We start from the raw sequence: 20,978 nt of genomic DNA, 5'->3' as shown, positions 1-20,978 counted from the left end.
AAACACACAATACACAAAAAGTAGTGCATTCACGTTGTTGTTATGTATAAATGCAGTTACACACACGTTCAATGACCAAAATGCATCCAAATAATAGGAAGCCCGCTGTCACATAGTACTCCAGCCAGTCCATTCTCTGGTACTAGGCAGCAAGAAAACATCTCTTCTTACTCTCAAACAGGCTTATGGGGTACGTGTTAAGACTGGCCCATCTTCTCCTTAATCACTGCTGTTGAACCGGTCACCCACTTTCTCAAATGGTATAAAAATATGGAGCTAGATTAGCAACTTAAACTACACCCAATGACATACTTTTAGTTTTCAAAATTTGAATTGCCGCTCAACTTGTTAAACATTACTAACAGCTGTACCAGGTGGCTGGCCTGACTTTTATAATAGCATTTTATGATACAGTGTTGCTATTTGCAGGATACGGTCATGCTTTAAAAGCTGCTAATAAGATGTATGCTGTACAATGGAAGCCTTCTCACTACCTTACCACCAGACATTGGGTCCTCAAATTTCTGGTTGTTGTCAACTGCCACAATAAATGGGGCTAGTGATACTACTTTACAATACCATTACACTATTCTGCATCTTAAAGTAAGACTAAGACTACACTATATAGAAACACTATTAAAACCTTTGCACACATCTATATAAAAACTGTACTATACAATAGACTTTACTTTGCAAATCTCTGCTGGTTGCATCTGGCAGTTGTGGTGGAATTAGCAGAAGTTGTTTCACCATCTGTTGCCTGCTGGAGATCTGCACTTTATACTGAATGCACTCTCGCAGTTCTAAAAGATTTTTAAGTTGGTATGTTTATTGTATTCTCGACAGGATTTGTACGTTTCCTCGAGGGGTACTACATTGTGTTGATCACCAAGCGTAGAAAGATGGCCGACATCGGTGGCCACTCCATCTACAAAATTGAAGACACCAGCATGATCTACATCCCCAATGACTCAGTCAGGGTTACACACCCTGACGAAGCAAGGTACTGTCGCTTTCTCTTTTAGGAACTTTTAGGAATCATGCAGGGTTGCTGTTTGCAGAATACGGTCATGCTTTAATTTTGTGTTTTGGCAGATAGTGTTTGTGTATGTGTGTGTGCTCACATTTGTTCTCCAACGCACACTTTATAAAGTTAAATAAACTATTGTAAATAAGTTGTTTAGGACAGTGGTTCCCAACCTGGGGCTCAGGACCCCAACTAGGCTCGCCAAAGCTTCCTGGGGGGTCACGAGGCCTTCCCTCAGTGTTTTGTTCATTTCTATGAAGTAAAGTAAAGTAAATTGTCTAATAGAACAATGGCCCAGTGTGAAGGACAAGAAAACACTGTATGTGTCAAAAAAGACGCCCGTGGATGATTAAAAAAATAAATAATACAGACTAAGAATTAGTTCCCTAAACGGGAAATAATCTGCTCAGAATTCATGCAAAACACTTGTTTTACATAAACCTCTTACAGTTATTGAGTTAATTATTATTATTATTATTATTTGGGCTACTTGTACAATTTGTTAATACAATATGAAATATCCATAAAATATTTCACTTATTAAGGGATCGTCAGTTTACTAAATGATAAAAAAAGCATGTGTTATTAAATTCCCTCTATAGATGACTTTCTTTGTGATATTTATTTCAGATGTGTGTTTAACTTGCGTTTTTGCTCTTCTAGATATGTGCGGATCTTTCAGAATGTGGACCTATCCAGCAACTTCTACTTCAGGTAAGACAAATTTTCAGTCTAAATTCTCTCACAAAAAAGAAAGAAACATGGTTACAGTGTCATTTATTTAAAATATAATTTATAGATATAAAATATATCTATAAAAGCATTGAGGAGGCTTGCTAGACCTGTCCTCCAGGGTTACTTATTTGTTTGTTAGCAGCATTGGTCCAACATGACTTACATTTGTTAGAAAATCAAGATGACACACGGCTGGCTATTTGTGATGTTGCACAGAGTTCAGTTGAGGTCTAAACATCTAAAAATGGCTTTGATTTATTTGAACTTCGTTTTCCTGTTTTCTATCTTGACAAATGTCCGCTATGTCAATTTGTTGTCATATCAACAAAACATATCTTACCTATTGATGCATATTTAGTCTAAAAAAAAGCCAGCAGTTCTTTGTCAGTCTTGTCTGACATGAAGTACACTTGATGTTTCCAATTGTACAACGCGTGTTGAAATTGTTTAAAACTCTATTTCTGTAGTTTGGCCACATCTCAAATTGATTATGGGACTGTACATGCTGTACCTGATTCATATTATATTGCCATTGTATCTTGCAGCTACAGCTATGACCTCAGCCATTCGCTGCAGTACAACCTGACTTTGCTGCAGAGGCCTTACGAACTGTGGTCATCACCAGCATCCTCTGCGGAGGAAGAGGTACAAACACAGAGCAAGCAGGACTGCTTTGACATCTTTGAAGATGAGGGTTTGCCTACGCAAGGTGAGTGGAAGTTAATTAGTAGCCATTATATTCCTCTTGTTTGTTCTGTTGGCTGGAGAAAGCCTCCTAATACTCCTGCTGAAAAGTAGAGCATGGCTTAATTTCATATTTTTTTATATTATTCATGGTATGCAAGGGGAAACTGGTATCTTGACACAAAACATATCATCTTTGTTGTATAGTTTAACTAGTTTGTTCAAGAAAGTAAGATTTATTTTGATTGATGTGATTATTAGTTAAGTTAAAGCTTACAGGAATTAAATGCATTTCTATCTGTCTTGGTCTCCCTGTCTGTCCAATACCTATTAATATTTAAAATTACAATAACAGCAAGGGAAAAATGAAAAATCTAATAATTTAGCTTTACTTTTGGCTAGGCCATTGCATTAGCTAGCTTTTGCACAATAATGCAGTAGCTCAGTCTGTAGGGACTTGGCTTGGAAACCAGAGGGTCGCAGGTTCAAGTCCCACAGACCACAATACGGAGTGTGGACTGGTAGTATAAAAAATAAAAAAGACTGCAAAAACAATTTCCCCAATAGGGGATAAATAAAGTACATCTTATCTTTGCTATCTCTCTTGCTTCAGCTGTGGCTGCCGCTTTATGGTGTTTTGTTGATATTGCAACTTTAAACACATTTCAATGGCATTATAATTCTTTATATAGTAAAACAGATGTCAAGAAAGTCAGATAAATAAGTTTAAAGTCAATTTTGACCAAGTATGTAGTGTTAGCTAAGCTACTTTGTTTGGAATAAGCCTTTTCACGCAATAAATGAAAGTTAATGCTAGCCTAATTGTTTTCCCTGTTGCCACAAAAAAAGGTGTAAAGCCGTTGATGTATTTTCCACAGTCAGAGGTGTCAGTTATCTGTTCCGCTGCAGGTTTGTGTGTTTTGTTAAAGTCCATGGAAAATCCATTGAAAAATAACTGTTCTATCATTTGTGTGTATTGTAATACAATAACACAAGCTTTATCTCAGTTTGAGCAATTTAATACAAATGTTTCCAAATATGCTGTTGTTCTACAGCCTGCGTCACCTCAGCTTTTTTCCATTTTTTGCTTTCTAACTGATAATTTGGTCTGACCCAGTAAAATGATCCAGAGGTTTTATGTGTTCCTTCTCTTCCGCCACAGTGGTTTACGGCCTCCTGAACGAGCCGTACTACAAGTACGTGTGGAACGGGAAGCTGCTGGAGCGAGTCAAGGACATAGTGCATCATGACTGGCTCATGTATATAATCCATGGCTTTTGTGGCCAGTCCAGTATCCTTTGAGCATTGTCAAATCAGTTGTGTTTGTGCATTAGAGAATTGTTTGGCTGTTGCTTTTACTTATGTCTGTCTGTGCTTTTTTAATTGGCAATATCCACTTGTTGCTTTGGGTTTTAAAAGAAACTTACAAAATGTAAAAAATGGGAAATAAGAACTGTAGAGTAGCTTGTTGGGACATAATATCTGTCAGCACTGATTGTTTTGATCAGTCACACACGAGTAGAAAACACAACTTTAATCTGACAATGTCGTCCTTTGTCGGCACTCCCCCTCATCTCCGAGCCTCAGCATCACTTGTTGAACTGTGCGCGGCCTCCATCAGAGCACGTGTATTACACTGTGAGCAAGCGTGTGATTCACCACAAAAGTGCCGAAGCAATTTGTGTTTTGTTTGTAGGGCTAGACAAGTATCATGACAATTAAGCAAGGTCATCAAGTATGTAAACACCGGCACTTGGCTAATCTCGCCATCTGTTACCTCCCTGGAAATAGCAGCAACAGTTTGCATACGTAATCAGATACTACACATTTGTTCTTTTTGGATTGAAGATTGAAGACAAATCACATTTGTACACCTATACACGTTTACACATTCGCTTCGGTGCTACTGTAGTTTTTTCTTTAAAGTTTTGACTAGACACTAGCTGCATACCAGGGATTAGTATTAGGCTCTACATGAATAATTTCCCCCAATTTTTTTTAGGCTTTTGTGGTATTGATGCATGGGTTACTGCTGCAGAGTGGCTTTGGGCTTGACTAGAGCTGAGTAAACAGTCTGATTTATTATGGTAAAAGTCTGCCTTAGGTTCAAGTCTCCTTTGCATAAATCACATTAAGCTATGTAAAATATGTTGCCTTTCTGCCTTTTAGTAAAAAAAAAAGTAACTCTTTTATGTTTTATCAGTAATTTGTTTTTGATGAATTGATATTTTTATGCCAGCTTTTGTCTTTCGGTGTTGCAGCAGTCAAATAAGCTAAGGGGCACATTGCTCTCAGTAGTGCTCATTGTTGTGTCTCCTATCTGACATTGACATTGTGTGGGCGCTTTGAGTTTAGAAAATTCCTGGAAACTGTTTGGCCTTCAGTGCTGTTTTCTGTGAGCATAAGAGGACAGATGGGTGCAATAAGAGGAGACTCAGTGGATAGAGTAAATGTAGAAATGTGCAGCAGATGAGGAGACACTGAAGAGAAGTGAATTTAGGCAGAAACAGAAGAATTTTTAGTATTATTGTTAGTCTTTCCCAAAATGCTCATACTGTAGATTTAATTTGTAGATCTGTGATTTGGAACTGTTTTGAATTGATGCTCAGAAATGTTTGCTACATTTTACCACCCTCACATGCTGCCCACTGTTATTTCCTGGGGGCTATACACCCACTGCCTAAAGTTGGCGCCCAGAAACGTCACAAACACAATAAAGTAAGAACAAAGAGGGCTGGGTTTCTGCAGGTACAGATACCGCCACACTCTTGTATTGGGCCATACTTGTTGATTGAGTCAATACTTATTGTGGGGGGAAAATCATGTAAGGAAAATGCTAAATATTCTAATAAAGTTACTGTTTTTAATAGTTTTCATGAAGTCTGCCATGGTTCGTCTACCAAAATAGAAAATTATAATTTAGTGGTTTGCTTGATATTACATAGCTTTGTTACACTAATGTAATGTCAGTGTTTTTCAGAAATCACAGATTTCTTTTAAAATTGACACCACAGTCTACAGCACAATATCTCCATGAATTTGCTTTTAGTTTTTGTTCAAATATGCTTTGTTTTTGAGTTGAATGTACTTTTGAGGATAATAATTATTACATCAATAATATTAATAAGAATTTTAATAGTGCTTATCTTTGGTTTCCACTGATTAAGATGCTAAAAAAGTTGTAATTTGTCACTGTGGCCCAATACAAGAGTGTGGTTAGGAGAGTGGTAGGGGACTACAAAAAAGACAAAATCAATATTCTAAATTAAGAACTATGATGTATTTTAATATCAGCATGTGTGTGTTTGCAAACAGGTGATTATATTTGTGTCAGTGGTGTATTATTATTCCTCCTTCACCCACCAATTGCAGAGCTTCTGATCTACGGCCGACCGGTTCACATCACCCTCATTGCCAGGCGCTCCAGCAAATTTGCCGGGACCCGCTTCCTCAAAAGAGGAGCCAACTGCGAGGTACAGCGGTTGCTGAGGCAACAGGGAAGAATAGATAGTGGAGGCAGGGCTGAGGGCCACTGGGATGATGGAGATGACTCAGGTTGATCACAGGGGGTTAATTTGACCCGCTGCCTCTTCCTTGAGTATGCATGAGTGTCTGTGTGGGTGTGTGGTGGGAGGAGGAGGGAGGAGGAACAAACGTAGATTTCCTATTTCTGTTTGGACTGCTATCCTGAGATTAGTTTGGGCACAATTTTCACCTCTCAGTTTCCTGCTATTGTGTTTAACGCCAAGTAGTAACTATTTTTCACTTTAGGATCCTGTTTGATTTGTCATAGCAGTAAAAGCACAGGTGTAATTAATATTGTTAACGATGGCTCAGCTCCATTTAGGTGTATGCTAGCAGGGCCGTCAGACAAGTGAAGCCAAAGCGAGTGCAGCCCTCATTAATATTATTAATTACCCGTGTGGTTGCCCTGCTGTGTGATGTCAAAATATGTGCTTCGTTAGAAATATGAGCTTTTGATCCAATCTTCCACAGCAAATGGAGTTTTCCTTGTCATGGAATAGTAGGCGTTCAAATTTCAATTTTTTGAGCGCTTTAAGAAAAACTTGTTAATCTTGATGAACATCATGTGATATGCTCAAATGCTCATAGCGGCATTGATTTCTATTTCCATTTTTTTCTAAACACTTCTCATCCATGTTGTCTTAAAAGCTCAAAAGTTCAAAGTTCATGATTTTCCTTGGGAGCAACAGTTTAGTAGCTGTTCTGGAGCTTTCAATTCTATTACATGGTCTTCATCCACAGATGGACATGATCAAGATTGAGATTGCCAATTCACTATCAATGAGAATTTCTTGAACTGCTCAAAAAAGGAAATCTGAACATCTACAGAGACTGATAAAGATGTAATGATGGAAAGGGCCAGAACAGCAACTAAATGGACCGTGTGGTGAGATTGTTCTCTCAACCTTTTTTGTTGTTTCTTTATGTTTTTCTGTTGTTTGCAGGGGGATGTGGCTAATGAAGTTGAGACCGAGCAGATCGTCCATGACGCCTCAGTCATGTCTTTCACAGCAGGAAGTTACTCCTCATACGTCCAGGTGCGAGGATCAGTCCCGCTGTACTGGTCCCAGGACATTTCCACCATGATGCCAAAACCCCCAATACGATGTAAGACTCTTGCTAAACACCACATATTTTTCTAACATCAGCACCTTCTTTGCTATCCAGCATCAGAATAATTTGTTTAAGAAATTAAAAAATCATGTAGGAAAAACGTTATCATCACTTAGATGATGTGCATTTTGCTCTTTATGGTGAATATAAATAGGTGAAGGCAGGACACCCCCTTCTTGGTTTTCATCTGTGTATCCATTCTCTTGTCTCATTATAAGGAGGATAAAAACACAAAACCAGGGCTACAGGGAGATGATCATTGGAGACTGCTGCGTGTGTTTCTGGTGTGTGTGTGTGTGCATACGCAGGGAGCCATTGGGTGCTTGCATGTGTACAATGCCTGTATCAAATCATAATCTTTTCTCCCAGTTTGCCCTTTAAGTCATCCCCGGATGACATTTGCTTGTGTGAGATAGAGACACTGAGCGTGTCCCTAACATCCCTTTGTGTATCAACTTACCTCATCATCCTGCTCCCACTTTGATCCTTAAAGACAGTCCTTATCTGACATTTCCTAAATGTTGTCCAATTCTTGCACCGTCGGTTTATATTTCACTCTGTGTGTGTGTACATGTGGTTTGACCTTGGTATTGGTATGCTCTTTTAAATTATAGTTTTGCCTTCACTGGAGATTTGTCATTTACTAATACATATTTGAGCGGATGAAGAAAACAACAAGAGAGAACGAATAAATTATTCATGTTAGGTTTGGTTTGCATATCTGCTCTGTAAAAAAAAATTCTGTGCTCTTCTTTATTTTTAATTTGTTGGTTTTATGTAGAGCTCCTCTTTTTGCATTAACCAGTTGAAAATAGTTGTGGTAGATTCATATTCACCATGCAGACAGGATAGTGATATCAATCTTTTCTTCTGACTCTAATTGCCCAAAAATGCCCATTATTACTATTCCTTTAATAACCTACCTAAAAATGTGATTTCAGCCAGTTTAGATGCTGCTGTGGTCCTTACTCTTGAACACTGTACTAGTAACAAAACACTGTCTGCCAATGGTTTGTGTATTTTATCTGTTTGTTCCCCCGCTATCCATCAATCACATACAGTGACATACTGATAAATCAATCAAATTGTTCCCCAAAGACTTTTTTTCTTTCTTTTAACAATAATTTATACATTATTTTTGACTGCAAAAAGGGATCACTTTAGATAACCTAGTTTAGACCAAAGATTCACAGTGAGATGAAACTATTTTAGAACATTGCAGGGAAAAGTAGAGGCGGTGTTAATTGCCCATCTCAGCTCGACTCAAACCGGCTAATGGCGTTGCCTCCGACTCAGCTTGTCAAATCAGGTTTTAACAGCCAATAAGTAAGCTGGTCAAGTCAGTTACAAACTGTCAGCTGGTCAAAATTGCAGAGTTTTGACTGGAGGAAAGAGAGGATAACCTCATCAGTTTGTTCGAGGGACAACCATGTCTGTATGACAAAAGTCTCAAATGTACTCAAATAAAGAGCACCCATTGACGGCTCCAAATTCAACCCTCTTGTTTTGTTTTATGTTTATGCCATCAAAACTAGAAATGCAACTGTAGTAACTCACAGTCACTGTCCTCATTCATATTTTAAGATGCTACAGCGCCTGAAATGCTGGAAGTTAGAATAGGACTACTTTGCTATGGGGACAATACACCGTCTCGTCTAGTTGAATTGGTGTAAACTGGCGGTTTGCAAGTAGTTGTTGTTGTGAATCTTTGTTCTGAACTGGCTTAATTGTAATTTCAGTTGGCCTTGTCTGTGCTGTCTACCACCACTGTGAGCATTGTGAAACTGAAATGAAGCCTCAACAATTCAAACCTGGGTGCAGCTCAAGTCAGACAGATAATCAAGCCACGTTCAATGCAGTTGTTATATTTATTTGATTGTGATGTGGGCTGCATAGAATGACAGCTATTAGACAAATCTAGGTCAGAGACGTGGTAGAGAGACAGTCTCTGTGCATGCAGAGTACATATCAGACAGGCATTGCCCATTGCCTCATCTCTCCCATGACTGTCAAGACCTATTGTTACATAAGTGTGTGTGTATATATATATAATGTCTTTATGACTGCCCTGGACTGGGTGAATGTCTTGGTTGTGAAGGAGATGACCTTAATGGGCGACTCTTCTTCATCGTCATCATCATCATTATCAACATGAGGGCTGAGTAGACGCAGTTCACGAAATGATAATGGATTGGTAGTGGAGTTAACTTGAAAACTACCTGCTTGAGTTCGTGTTTGTATTGTCAGGCTTCTAGACACCAGTAGGCAACTGTATGGGATGAACTGTGGTGCCATCTGACCTACTTCCTCTAATCTTTCTTCTGGCTGCTTCACTGGTCCAATTTGATGGCAGGCTGCAGGTGTGGTGTGGGACTCTGCAGGAGTGGCAAATGAAGGCATTAAACTTGATTTTAAAATAGGAGGCAGGGTACACTCTGGACTGGTTGCTGGGAGGTCACATAGTAGAGAGACAAACAACTGTTCACACTCACATTCACACTTAATTTAGAGTCACCAATTAACCATTAAATAGGTTGAAGAATGAAAATGGATGTGAATGCATGTAATGGTGAACAGGCACTTCTGCAGGACCAGAGGCAGTACATGTGCTTGCTCTGTGTGTAGTTCTATGAAATAGGTTAGCCCTATTAAAACAAGTTACCTCATCTACTTACGTTTACTTTTTCTTACTTTAGTGAAGAAGCTTGAGTTTTGAGAAGAAGCTCAACTAACAAATGAAAGATACTGTATCATGTTAAACTACATAATCAAATGTTATACCCTGAATGTCCTAAATAATAAACAAACCATTTGACTTCTCTTTTAGTGGACCAAGCTGACCCATATGCCCATGTAGCTGGCCTCCATTTTGACCAGATGCTGCAGCGGTTTGGCTCTCCTATCATCATCCTCAACCTGGTCAAGGTAAAACACACAAACACACACACACACCTTTTTGAAAAAATAATGTGACACAATTGTAATGCTTTGAGCAATTTAGCAGAGGCCACAAAGGTCCTTGCTCAAGGACACTTTTAAATAATACATTCAGGACATATGGAATTACTTCTGTGGAGCTACATTGTGTGGTCATAGATGGTATCCACTCAACAGGTCACTATTATCTACACTGGTTAAGGATCATGCGCTATGGATTTGTAAACCCGTCTATATTCTGTTCTGTTTAAATTTCACAAGAAATTCTGACGAGATCAGAAGAAAATATAAAATGGAAGAAAATGTGTATGTGAGATACAGATGTGGATCAGTTGTGGATTGTTCAAGTTTCTTTGGATGAAATATGCCCAGTTTGTGGAATCACTTGACGGGTTGTTATCGCACACTGTGATTGGCTAATTGTTCCAAGCGCTGGATTGATATTGGGGGTTAGTCGTTCCTGTGGAGAATTTCACCATCACAAGAGATTTTCCTGGTGGTGGGTGATTACTAGCAGTTGAAATGCTAACTTGAATATTGATTTCTCTCTGCATTGCTTTGAAAACCCACACAGCAGTAATGAAAGGAAGGACATCACTGCACACACCTGAAAAGACACACGTGGCTTTTACCCCTTTGACCCTTTACATTATGTTGCTGTAAAATCAGCACCAACCAAAAACTCATCATCTATCAAACTGCCCTTGAATAATGAAAAACATTTATAATATTAAAAATAATTAAATTCCAAGAAATAGTAATGATGATGCTTTAAAACGTATGATGCTAATAAAATGCCTCCCGTTCAATCTTAAAAAATGCACAATAAAATCAAAAGGTTGCATGAGAGACTCGTTTTTTTATGTTCATCCCTGTGTGCAACACTGTACGACATCTTTCATTTGAGCCAGTGTTGTAGCGTAGCCTTTTCCGCATAGACACACACGGACACGATTGGGCACACAGCCATACACTCTGTAGCTTTGGTTTCAAGCTCACGTTGTCACTCCCAATGGGATCTCTGTGATGAGGGACCAATCGCAGACCTTTAGAGGTCCGCACAAGCTGCAGCCATGTGAGGAATGGATGTGTGGAAACTGTGGGGAGCAAGGGAGGGGGTGCCCTGATTATACACTACACCTTCCTCTCTTAACCCACAGAAGACAGAAGGAGGAAGGAATTGGCAATTAACCGTGCAAGCATGACAGTCCATCTCTCCATGGTGGTGACATGGGTCGGCACGACGGGTTCATGGTTTTGTCATAGGTTGGTGCGTGTTTCTGAGTGTGTATGTTAAGAGAGGAGGAGTGCACATGGCCAAGCATGTGAATCACTTTTTCAACCAGCTAACTTAATTAGAGTCACTTTGTTTTGACTTTTACTCTCCCCACATATTTAATTTATTATTTTAATTTAATGAGGATGATCTCTCAAGATCAAAATCTCTGTCCAAACTGAAAGCAACCATTCAACATAGAACCAACAAAGAACTAAGTAGGAGGAATAAAGATGAGAGCATAAAAGCAAGCCATTTTTACTGTGCAAAACTAAACATTATAATAATTACAGTGCTCATTCCCTCCATTAAAATGTGCACTGCTCTAGCCTACATGTGCATGTGTGAATGTTTAGATTCAGGTTATTATGCATGATCTGCGACTTCACATTTGTACACTCACAACAATGATTGTTTAGTGGCATGTGTATGCTGGTTGGTTTATACCTGTGAACATGTGTGCTTTTGTAAGTATATGTGTAGTGTATCTCTAGTTCATCTGTGCCTAGAAAGTGTTTGTCCGAGTGTGTGCATGTGCCAGACTGTATGACATGCTCTGCTTGAATGGAAGAGGAGATGCATCAGTAATTTGACTGGTTGCTGTGTTGCTTTGCCGCTGCTGGAGATGTGAGCTGCTAATGATGCATCCAAGCCCATTATCACCCAGGGTGATCAGTCAAAATGGCACAGTGACTGGAGAAATAACTTTAAGTTAAGTGACAGTGTGACTACACTAAATTTTTTTTTTTACCTCAATTAATTAAATATCTTGACCTCAGAAGCAGTTAAACCAACAGCAGTAAAGCTTTTCAGATGAGTTTAAAGGTCAAGTGTGTAACATTTAAGAGGATCTATTTGCAGAAATGTAACATACATTATTCTGTTTTCATGTGTATAATCACCTGAATATAGGAATCGTTATGTTTTTGTTACCTTAAAATAAGCTGTTTATATCTACAGACGCTGCAGGTCACCTTCCATGGAGTTCGCCATGTTTCTACAGTAGCCCAGAAGGGACAAACCTAACAGTGGCTCTAGATAGGGGCGTTTTGCAGCCTCCGTAGTTTCGTCTTTGTGCTTTGGGTGACGTGACGGAGTTGCAATCTACAATTACACCGCTAGATATCACTAAATCCTACACACTGGTTCTTCAACATCTTTCGGAATGGATGTCCTGAAAAACCATTTCCACTACAAACATTTTTTCTAAATTTTGAAAAATAAATTGCGTAAGGTAGCCCAGTTTCCTGTGTTTACTGGCTTGGATCATAATAATTACATTTAAAAAAAGCAACTTGGTATCAGTGTTCTGGCAGGAGTTTTGTGTGCCCTTATTTTTGAAAAAGCTTATCCTGGTAATGCTTTATTCAAACATCACAAATAATCCGGTGAGATCTAGACAAAGGAAAGACGTATATGCTATAGGCAAACCAGTTTTTTACAGCAAACTTGACAAAATGTACATGTCATTATGTTGTCATTCCATATTTCTTTGCAAAATGTAACTGTAAATTGATTCTTGCAACTCAATTTCCTCCATAGTCACTCAAAAGAGAAAGAAAAAGACCTGAATGAATGTTTGTGAATGCATCAAAGAGAGAACATCTGTCACATGTCTGACTCTATGTGCTGGTGTCCTCATGGGGCCTCTTAAGCAACTGGAATTCTTTTATAAATGTACATTCACACCTTTATATAAAATCTCCTTCGCTTTTTGGTGATGCAATCAGTCATGCAGTTCATGTGACATATGTTTGTCTTTCTATTGTGCTACAGAAACGAGAAAAAAGGAAACATGAGAAGATTCTGAGTGAAGAGCTCTACCCAGCTGTGATCAACCTGAATCAGTTCCTCCCTCCCGACAACTGGATCGACTACATCGCCTGGGACATGGCCCGCTACACCAAGAGGTTGTTACATAAACTTTTTCAATTTAGTAAGGGGAAATTTGCTTATAACTCAGCTTTGTTATTGTCGTACATTTGCCATTAAAATATAAACCTCACCTGGAAAGAATAAAATGCCATTAGTCAGTAACCCTTAACCAGCAAGACTGAAATCTTGGAAATCTGACATTTTTTGGCTGAATTAAACATCATGCAACCTTTACAGTACAACTACAGCTAAAATATTTTATTTTTCTTAAATCTTATATGTTTCACTGTGATGATGAATTTGCCAATTTGGCATTTTGAAATTTTTTGAAAAAACACAAAACTAACTTTTCCACCGAATTTCCGCTACAGCAAATCGCCTCCCAATAATGTCAGAACCCCATTGTGTGTTGTGGAGGTCAGCGTATTTTGCATCAGAGTTCAATTTCATTGAACTGAAAGACCTTGTGAAAAAATAGAGCATTGTCGGCAACAAAATGTAAATAAATAAATAAGATCTCTGAAATGTTGCACTATTAGAACAACTATCCCCAGAATTTGGCCTTGCTTGGCTTCTGTTAATGCCTTGAAAAAAGTTACATATATTACATATATTTAGAAATAAATAAGCATATTACACAAGCCAGAGGTTTGTTACATCATCACTGTAACTCAGCTACACATACAGAAACATACAAAATTGGATATTTATTGATATGAACTTCCCTTTTTTTTTCTCTCTTAGTAAGTTGTGCAACGTTCTGGACCGTCTGAGTATGATAGCAGAAAACGTGGTTAAGCGGACAGGTTTCTTCATTAACTGCTCCGACTTCTTCTGTCATACCCTCAGACCAGATGACAGGTGAGCCTTTTCTTATCCTGTTCTGTTGTTTCTCTTAAAAACACAGCATGCTGACACACACACACTCTATTGGAGCAGATTTGAAGCTTTGTTCAGTGAGGCCTTGTCTGTAACGCGTTACCTTTCCATATGTAGCCAACCTTTAACCTAAATGAAATCTCTTATGACTCACATCTTTAGGGACTTCATAGCCGTTCTCCTTGTTTTAAGCAAGAAAACTGTTTAAATATCCAGAGGTCACAGTGTGTCAAAATGAGAGAGGGTAGCCGATTATGCACCAGCAATGTGAGAAAAAAGTTTAAGAAAAAGGAACCATGTGCGAGACCACACCACCATCACCAACTTTCTATTCATACATATTCAGAATCATACATTTATCGACACTGCTTAATTTTGAAACTCCCCAGATATGAATTTTTAATGAGAATTATTGCCCGATGGCAGTTGTGTCGCAGAGAGTTTTCTGCTAACGAGCTGAGAAGATTGCCGTCCATGTACTTAACGCATGGCTCTTCCATTGTCTGCGTGTCTTAATCTCTCTCAGCCAACATTACCATTCTGTTACATAACCTAACGACCACACCGTTGCCAGTATTTAACACCCTCTCTTTGCATTACCAAGCACTATTACATTCTTTGTAATACACTTGACACTCATGCACATGTGCTCTCATATACACACAACCAAATCCTGCATAAGCATGTATGTAGATACACTTACAATACAATACAACTATAGCACCTGTAGCCTTGGTCACACGTATGAATTAGATTTTCAATAATGTAGCTGATCAGGGAGATTTCATAACATTGTATTTTCCTCATCATACTGCTCTTGTCTGTCCTCTGACCATGTTTTCTCACACAAAACACATACATACTTGATACTTAAATTACAGTTGCCCATTGGTCAGGTCATTGAGTTCATAGAACACTTTGTTTGAGATACACTTTACTTTAAAACCTACCCTTCAACAACTATTGTATTTATCTTCAGGGCTCCCCCTATAAACAATGTAGATGCAGTTTTTCTCACTTTGCCTGTTGCTGTTTTTTGTAAAGCACTTTTTAAGAAGAAAGTGCTGAATGAGAGTAGTAGTATTGAATTTGGTGGAAAATAACTAATGAAGACAGAACCTAGAGCCAGAAGTGGTCAGTGCTCGTCTCGGTATCGGACTGTTCTTGGACTAAAATATGAAATTCAGATTCAACAACAACAAGTTCTGGTTTTACATTTTTACATATAGTATTAGTAATTTATTTACATTAGTACTGTTTTCTGGCTGCCAGATTTGATTTTTATACAGACATAAGAGTGGTATCAGTCCTCTAATCTAACTCTCAGCAGGAAAGCAAAAAAATGTCAAACTAGAAATTTTTACTTTTCTTAGCAGTCTATTCTTTAGGTTGAATTAAATGTCTTTTTTCTCAGGTGGGGAGATTTAGGTGGACACATCGCAGCCAGTGGACGGGTTCAGGTATGACACATAGCAAACAGGTTTGATGTAACTTCCGTTTCACAATTCACCTTTTTTTCTGAAGACACTGTTTATCAGTTGAATCATAGAAGGTAATAAACTTGCATATGAATTCATAGCATTGAGATTTCTAGGACACAGCTTCTGTTTATAATGTTTATTTAGAAGAGGCTCTGCGTTCATTGCTATATCTGCAAAACTATGCCAATGCATTTAGCTGCATAATGAGGGGTTTTGTGAGTAATCTTCCGAGAATGAGTTCTTTACTGTAATTTAATTGCCAGCACTTACTACACCAACCCCTGCTGTAGTTACTTGTTCAAACTATGTTATTCCTATGCAGTGCTCATCATTACAGTAGCTTTTGCCTGTTTCCAAATTGAAAAGTTGTCTTTTTCCACTTAAATTAAGTGGTGTCAGTAAGTTTCTGTATCTTTGTTGTTGTAGACCGGCGTGTTGCGGACCAACTGTGTGGACTGTCTTGATCGGACCAACACTGCCCAGTTCATGGTGGGGAAGTGTGCGCTGGCCTATCAGCTTTATGCACTGGGAATGATTGACAAGCCCAAACTCCAGTTTGATACTGACTGTGTCAGGTAAAGCTCTTTATTTTATAATTTATTTTGCCAGTCAAAAGAAAATATTAGTGTGTCTGCATGTGTGTGTTTTGTTCTTCCAAGCGACCAAAACCTTCAATGCGCCATGGCAAAATGTAAGCATTGAACATTGGTGGGGTGAATTTTTATGCATAACTCACGCTGTTTGAAAATTATATTGAAGGCTTAGAAGTTATGTATAATTAAGGACAGGTGGGTGTCTGATTGTGTTCAATCCCGAAACTCACCTTAATAAAAAAAACAGCAGCCAAGATAAACATCAGGACCATATTTTGCCTGTGTGTTAATGTCTCTTTTTGTGTGTTATCTGTGTCTGTGTGTGTGTGTGGCCCAGGTTGTTTGAGGAGCTGTATGAGGACCATGGAGATACTTTGTCGCTGCAGTACGGCGGCTCCCAGCTGGTCCACAGGGTCAAGACCTACCGCAAGATCGCTCCCTGGACTCAACACTCCAAAGACATCATGCAGACACTGTCACGCTACTACAGCAATGCTTTCTCAGGTGTGTTACATACAGAAGCATTCCTCTACTTGGAATTGCTTTTTCTTACACACATGCACAAATATAATTAAGGGTGGACTTCTGTCATGACACCAACATTATTTAAGCCTCTTCCCTCCCTTAATTCCACAATATTTGATAATGCAGGTTACTAACCTCTCATTTTAATTATGCATACCCCTTCATTTTCCATCACTTTTATTCTGAAATACATTCATATTAAACCCCAAGCTTGCCAATACACCAAACCCTGTGAAACTTGAACGCTCGTGTTCAAGGTTACCATAGGAACATAGATTCAGCCTTTGCATACATGTATACAGGAGTAGATTAAACACATGCAGCACTTTCCGGTAATATAGAGATAAATAAACACACACAGCCCCCCTGATATTTATATTAAAATAGTCCTCATAATGCATAACTCAAAGTATTTTCTCAGTATATGAAAAGAGACAAACTTTCTGAAAACATTTTGACAAACTTTTGGAAACAGTGTGACCTTGCTCTGCAGTCCGTACATCTTGGAGCTGATGTAACTTATTTTTATTTAACACAACACGTTGTAAGAGTAAGAAAACGTCATAAAGCTAAGGAATAGCCACAACTGCAAAGGCAAGTTAGATAGCTCAGACTGTAACCACATAAGCTCAGCTCTGATTGGTTGCTCCTGAAAAATGTCACACAGCACATTACATGGAGCGTTCATACAAAATCATATTGTTGTACAACAATATGTATTCTTCCAGTCTGTGATATAAAATAAATATAAAAATTGGTTTTAAAATGGCAAAATGTAAACATACACATTTCAGCATCTAAAGCTAAAGCAGACACTATCATATCCAGCATTGCTCCTGAGGACTGTGAGGGCCGGTAAACAGTGTGTTCAAAGCCATTTCTATGACATTTGCATTGTTTTTTTTATAGAAGCTTCTGAATTTATTGTCAACAGCTGTGAAAAAGGCATATTTTGAGGACATTTGTTTTCAGACATTGTTATCTGGAGAAATGTTTAAATTGGGTGAATTGATGTTCTTCTCTCTCTTCCAATTTGCAACTGGAATCTAATTGCCAATCAGTTCTTGATAAAGTGGCGTTGCTATGCCTGCAGTTTGGATTTCTAATAATTATAAATGACACCCTAGCTTGTAGTTAGATGCAGTTTGCCTATGAAAATGTTCATGGGTGTTTTCACAGTACATTGGTGACTGCTTCACATCAACGGTTAGCATTTGGAGCCACAGAAATGAAGAAGAAGGTTGGTTATTGTGTATTAAGCCAGGCGTAATAGAGCTGTACTACTTGACCTACTAAGTCAACCTCCTCTCTGTCTCTTTGCTTTCGACTCTTGTCATTCACTTCATTTTGAAAAATGGGATCTTTGGTTGGTTGTCATGCAGAGCCGGGAAAGTAGCAGATTGTTTATTCAGACTGAAATGTCAAGTTTGGGAGAGGCTCATATGTGGCAGTGCGCACGCACACACACACACACACAGACTATCATATACACAAGTACTCAATATTGCTTTGACTGCACACTCAGTAGTGCCATTACCTATATATCAGCTCTCATGATTTTAAGTGGTTGACTAAGATGACTGTTGCCCTGTTGTGCCTCTGCACTCTGCAGAATATATAAGGGCAAAGAAGAGAAAGAAAAAGAAAAATAGTCTGAGGACCAGCTGGTGTCTGCTGCCAACCTGCCCTTTTACTGGGGCACAAGATCCTTTACTTTGGTTTATCACCAAATTCCTACAAAACTAATGACATTTTCTATTGGCTGTACATTTAGTGCCAATTAGAAAAATGTAAGCATGCTAAGATGGTGAACATGATAAATATTATCATCCTGTTGGCATTGTGATTATGAGAATGTTACCCCCCTCTGTTACATTCCCAGACATGTGCATGCACTCTGTGTAAGGCCTGCCTCTGGACTGTTTCATAGCTCACTCATTGGCTATCCTGACACAGTAAACATTAAGGCCTTTTCAGATGTCTAAAACAAATTTATCATCTCTAATCTGAAAATGAAATGTCTGTACAAAAATATTTGATTTGGGGTGAAAGTGTCACATGTAACTGTTACTTGATTAGGTTGTGTTGGCTGCAAACCTATATTATTTATTCACTAATCTATTTCTTGTACAAACATCTTGTGAGACAAGGCTTTTTATCAATGATTTCTGTTGCATGTGTATATTATGTTCACATGTCATCCAGAACTCTCATCTCCTGATATGTTGAATGAAATTAAGGTGAAAATTACCTAGAGAAAAAGGCCTGGTAGCAGGCTGTAATAAAAGCCAATTTAGTTTCTAATTATCTAACGTGACTGTTGGAGCAGCATGCACGGGGGCTTCACAGTCGGGGGATGGATTAAATGCCACCAACATGCTAAACACGTGCCCCATGCTGAACACATGAACATTCACAGAGATTATCTGAGCACGCTCCCAGCCATCATGTTGTGTAGTGTGGTGGTTCATTACTGGTAATATCCCTGTTAATGGTAAGAGGACGCATAGTTCAATGAGTTCAGCTTTACCTATAATTCATTAATTGGCACTTCTGCAGTCTCTACTCTTTTTTCTCCACATGACTGGCTGGTGAAGTGTGTCTTTAACACTGAACTTTAAAGTTCATATTATGAACAAGTGTGATTTTGTTGGTAATTTAGCTCACTTGTTATCAGTGGCAGAATACGAGGCTGGTAAAGCTGATAAAGCTCATGTAGCTGAAAACCATTTCGTGATTAATGACAAATACATTTTAAATTCTTCTACCAAGGCATTATTCATTCAAAACGTTAAAGTGTAAAATAAATGTAGACAATACAGCATAAAATTAAAAAGTATATATAATATGTCACTTGTGTAGTGTGGACCATATTATGTAACACACATACAAAAATATGTCATCGACATACTGGCATCATGTCTTGACAAGTTTGACAGAATAATCACTTATTAGCCTTTTCCAGAGCTTTCCAACACATCTCAGGGTCTTTATCAGTGGATTGATTTTGCTTGGTTGCTGTAGTGGCGGCTTAGTTGTCATCATGAAACATAAGTTTGTTCCCTGATAACAGATGGTAGCGTACAATATACATCTTGAGTCATCTTCATGAAAACTGAGCACACTCCATCCTGATGAAGACCGTGAGTTGCAGTGTGCCACTGCACCGTTGTTGCCACTAAATCCTACACACTGGACCTTGAATCAGACTATTTGGTCCATATAATTGTGAAAAATGCTGGTTACAATTTTCTAAAGCCCAAGCTGATTTTTTGTTTTTTTGTTTTAGTCTAAACACAAAAATAATACATAACATCCCATACACTAAGGCTAAGACAAACATTAACCCTAACCCTTTTTAATAAAATCGTCTAGGTAAGAGACTAATAGATTTATCAACTCATCTTTTCAGCATACAAAAATCACTCAGATTTATTTAAACATATCCCTCAGTTAACTTCCTCAACTAATTGTAGCCTTATAAATTCTTTCCTGTGTATTTACCATATATTATGTCTTTATCTTTCAATATATTTTCATGATTATGTCCATTGTGCTCCTCCAGATGCTGACAGACAGGATGCCATCAACCTGTTTCTCCAAGTCTACCAGCCGTCAGAGTCCAAGCCGCACCTGTGGGAGCTGCCCACTGACTTCTACCTGCATCAGAGGAACACCATGGCCTTGCCCCAAGACAGACGCAGGTAAACGTACATACCTGTATATTTACAAACATGCAACTACTTACCGTAAACATACTGTATGTACAAATCTAAATAAGAACCCACTTACATAAATACATCTGAACACACAAATGCAGGTATATACTGAATATGTGTTCGAAAAACTGGATACATGTGATGATACATAACACACACACACACACATACACAGAATACCTCTTTCAGTTGCTCTTAATGTTTTGAATGTTTGTTGTGTTTTTGTGTTTGATTGAATAGCACAGTTGGAAATTCCACACCAAAGATTAGTACCTGCACTGCTGTTTCTTTCTTTTTTAAAAAGCTGAGGTTATACATGTTTGCCACGAGCAGCGAGGTTGTTCACATGAGCATGTGGGTGGATTTTGATGTTATTGTGTTTGCGGTCGTTCCACTTGATTGCTATATCAAGCAAGGGTCACAGTGCTTCGGCCTCAAGGTGTAATTATGTGTGTGGCACTCCTGAGGTTTGCTTCATGGCTTACCACCGCAGCCGATATGTTGTCCACATTAATGCAGCCACCTTATCTAAATAGGGCTTTTAATGGAGGCCCTGAGAGCTTGAACACTACAACTTAAGGAAACACATGAAAATGCGCAAACAATGTG

The 20,978-nt window shown here is 38.5% G+C and overlaps 1 protein-coding gene across 1 annotated transcript in view; it reads left to right on the top strand.

Annotated features, from left to right (window-relative positions):
- The window catches only part of fig4a (FIG4 phosphoinositide 5-phosphatase a), a 43,536-nt gene that overhangs the window by 5,846 nt on the left and 16,712 nt on the right, over positions 1–20,978 (top strand). Inside the window, exons 5-17 of the mRNA XM_035679169.1 lie at positions 847–1,003; positions 1,691–1,741; positions 2,308–2,471; positions 3,609–3,737; positions 5,819–5,919; positions 6,916–7,078; positions 9,912–10,009; positions 13,074–13,207; positions 13,917–14,033; positions 15,466–15,511; positions 15,959–16,107; positions 16,463–16,629; positions 20,216–20,354. Coding sequence (XP_035535062.1) covers positions 847–1,003; positions 1,691–1,741; positions 2,308–2,471; positions 3,609–3,737; positions 5,819–5,919; positions 6,916–7,078; positions 9,912–10,009; positions 13,074–13,207; positions 13,917–14,033; positions 15,466–15,511; positions 15,959–16,107; positions 16,463–16,629; positions 20,216–20,354 — 1,615 coding nt within the window. The remainder of the gene's footprint in view (positions 1–846; positions 1,004–1,690; positions 1,742–2,307; positions 2,472–3,608; positions 3,738–5,818; positions 5,920–6,915; positions 7,079–9,911; positions 10,010–13,073; positions 13,208–13,916; positions 14,034–15,465; positions 15,512–15,958; positions 16,108–16,462; positions 16,630–20,215; positions 20,355–20,978) is intronic.

Source organism: Morone saxatilis, unplaced genomic scaffold, assembly GCF_004916995.1.
Source record: "Morone saxatilis isolate NCDOM2014 unplaced genomic scaffold, NCSU_SB_2.0 Contig7, whole genome shotgun sequence".
Taxonomy (NCBI): domain Eukaryota; kingdom Metazoa; phylum Chordata; class Actinopteri; family Moronidae; genus Morone; species Morone saxatilis.
The sequence above is the reverse complement of the archived record's forward strand: the minus strand, read 5'-3'. Positions and strand labels throughout refer to the sequence as shown.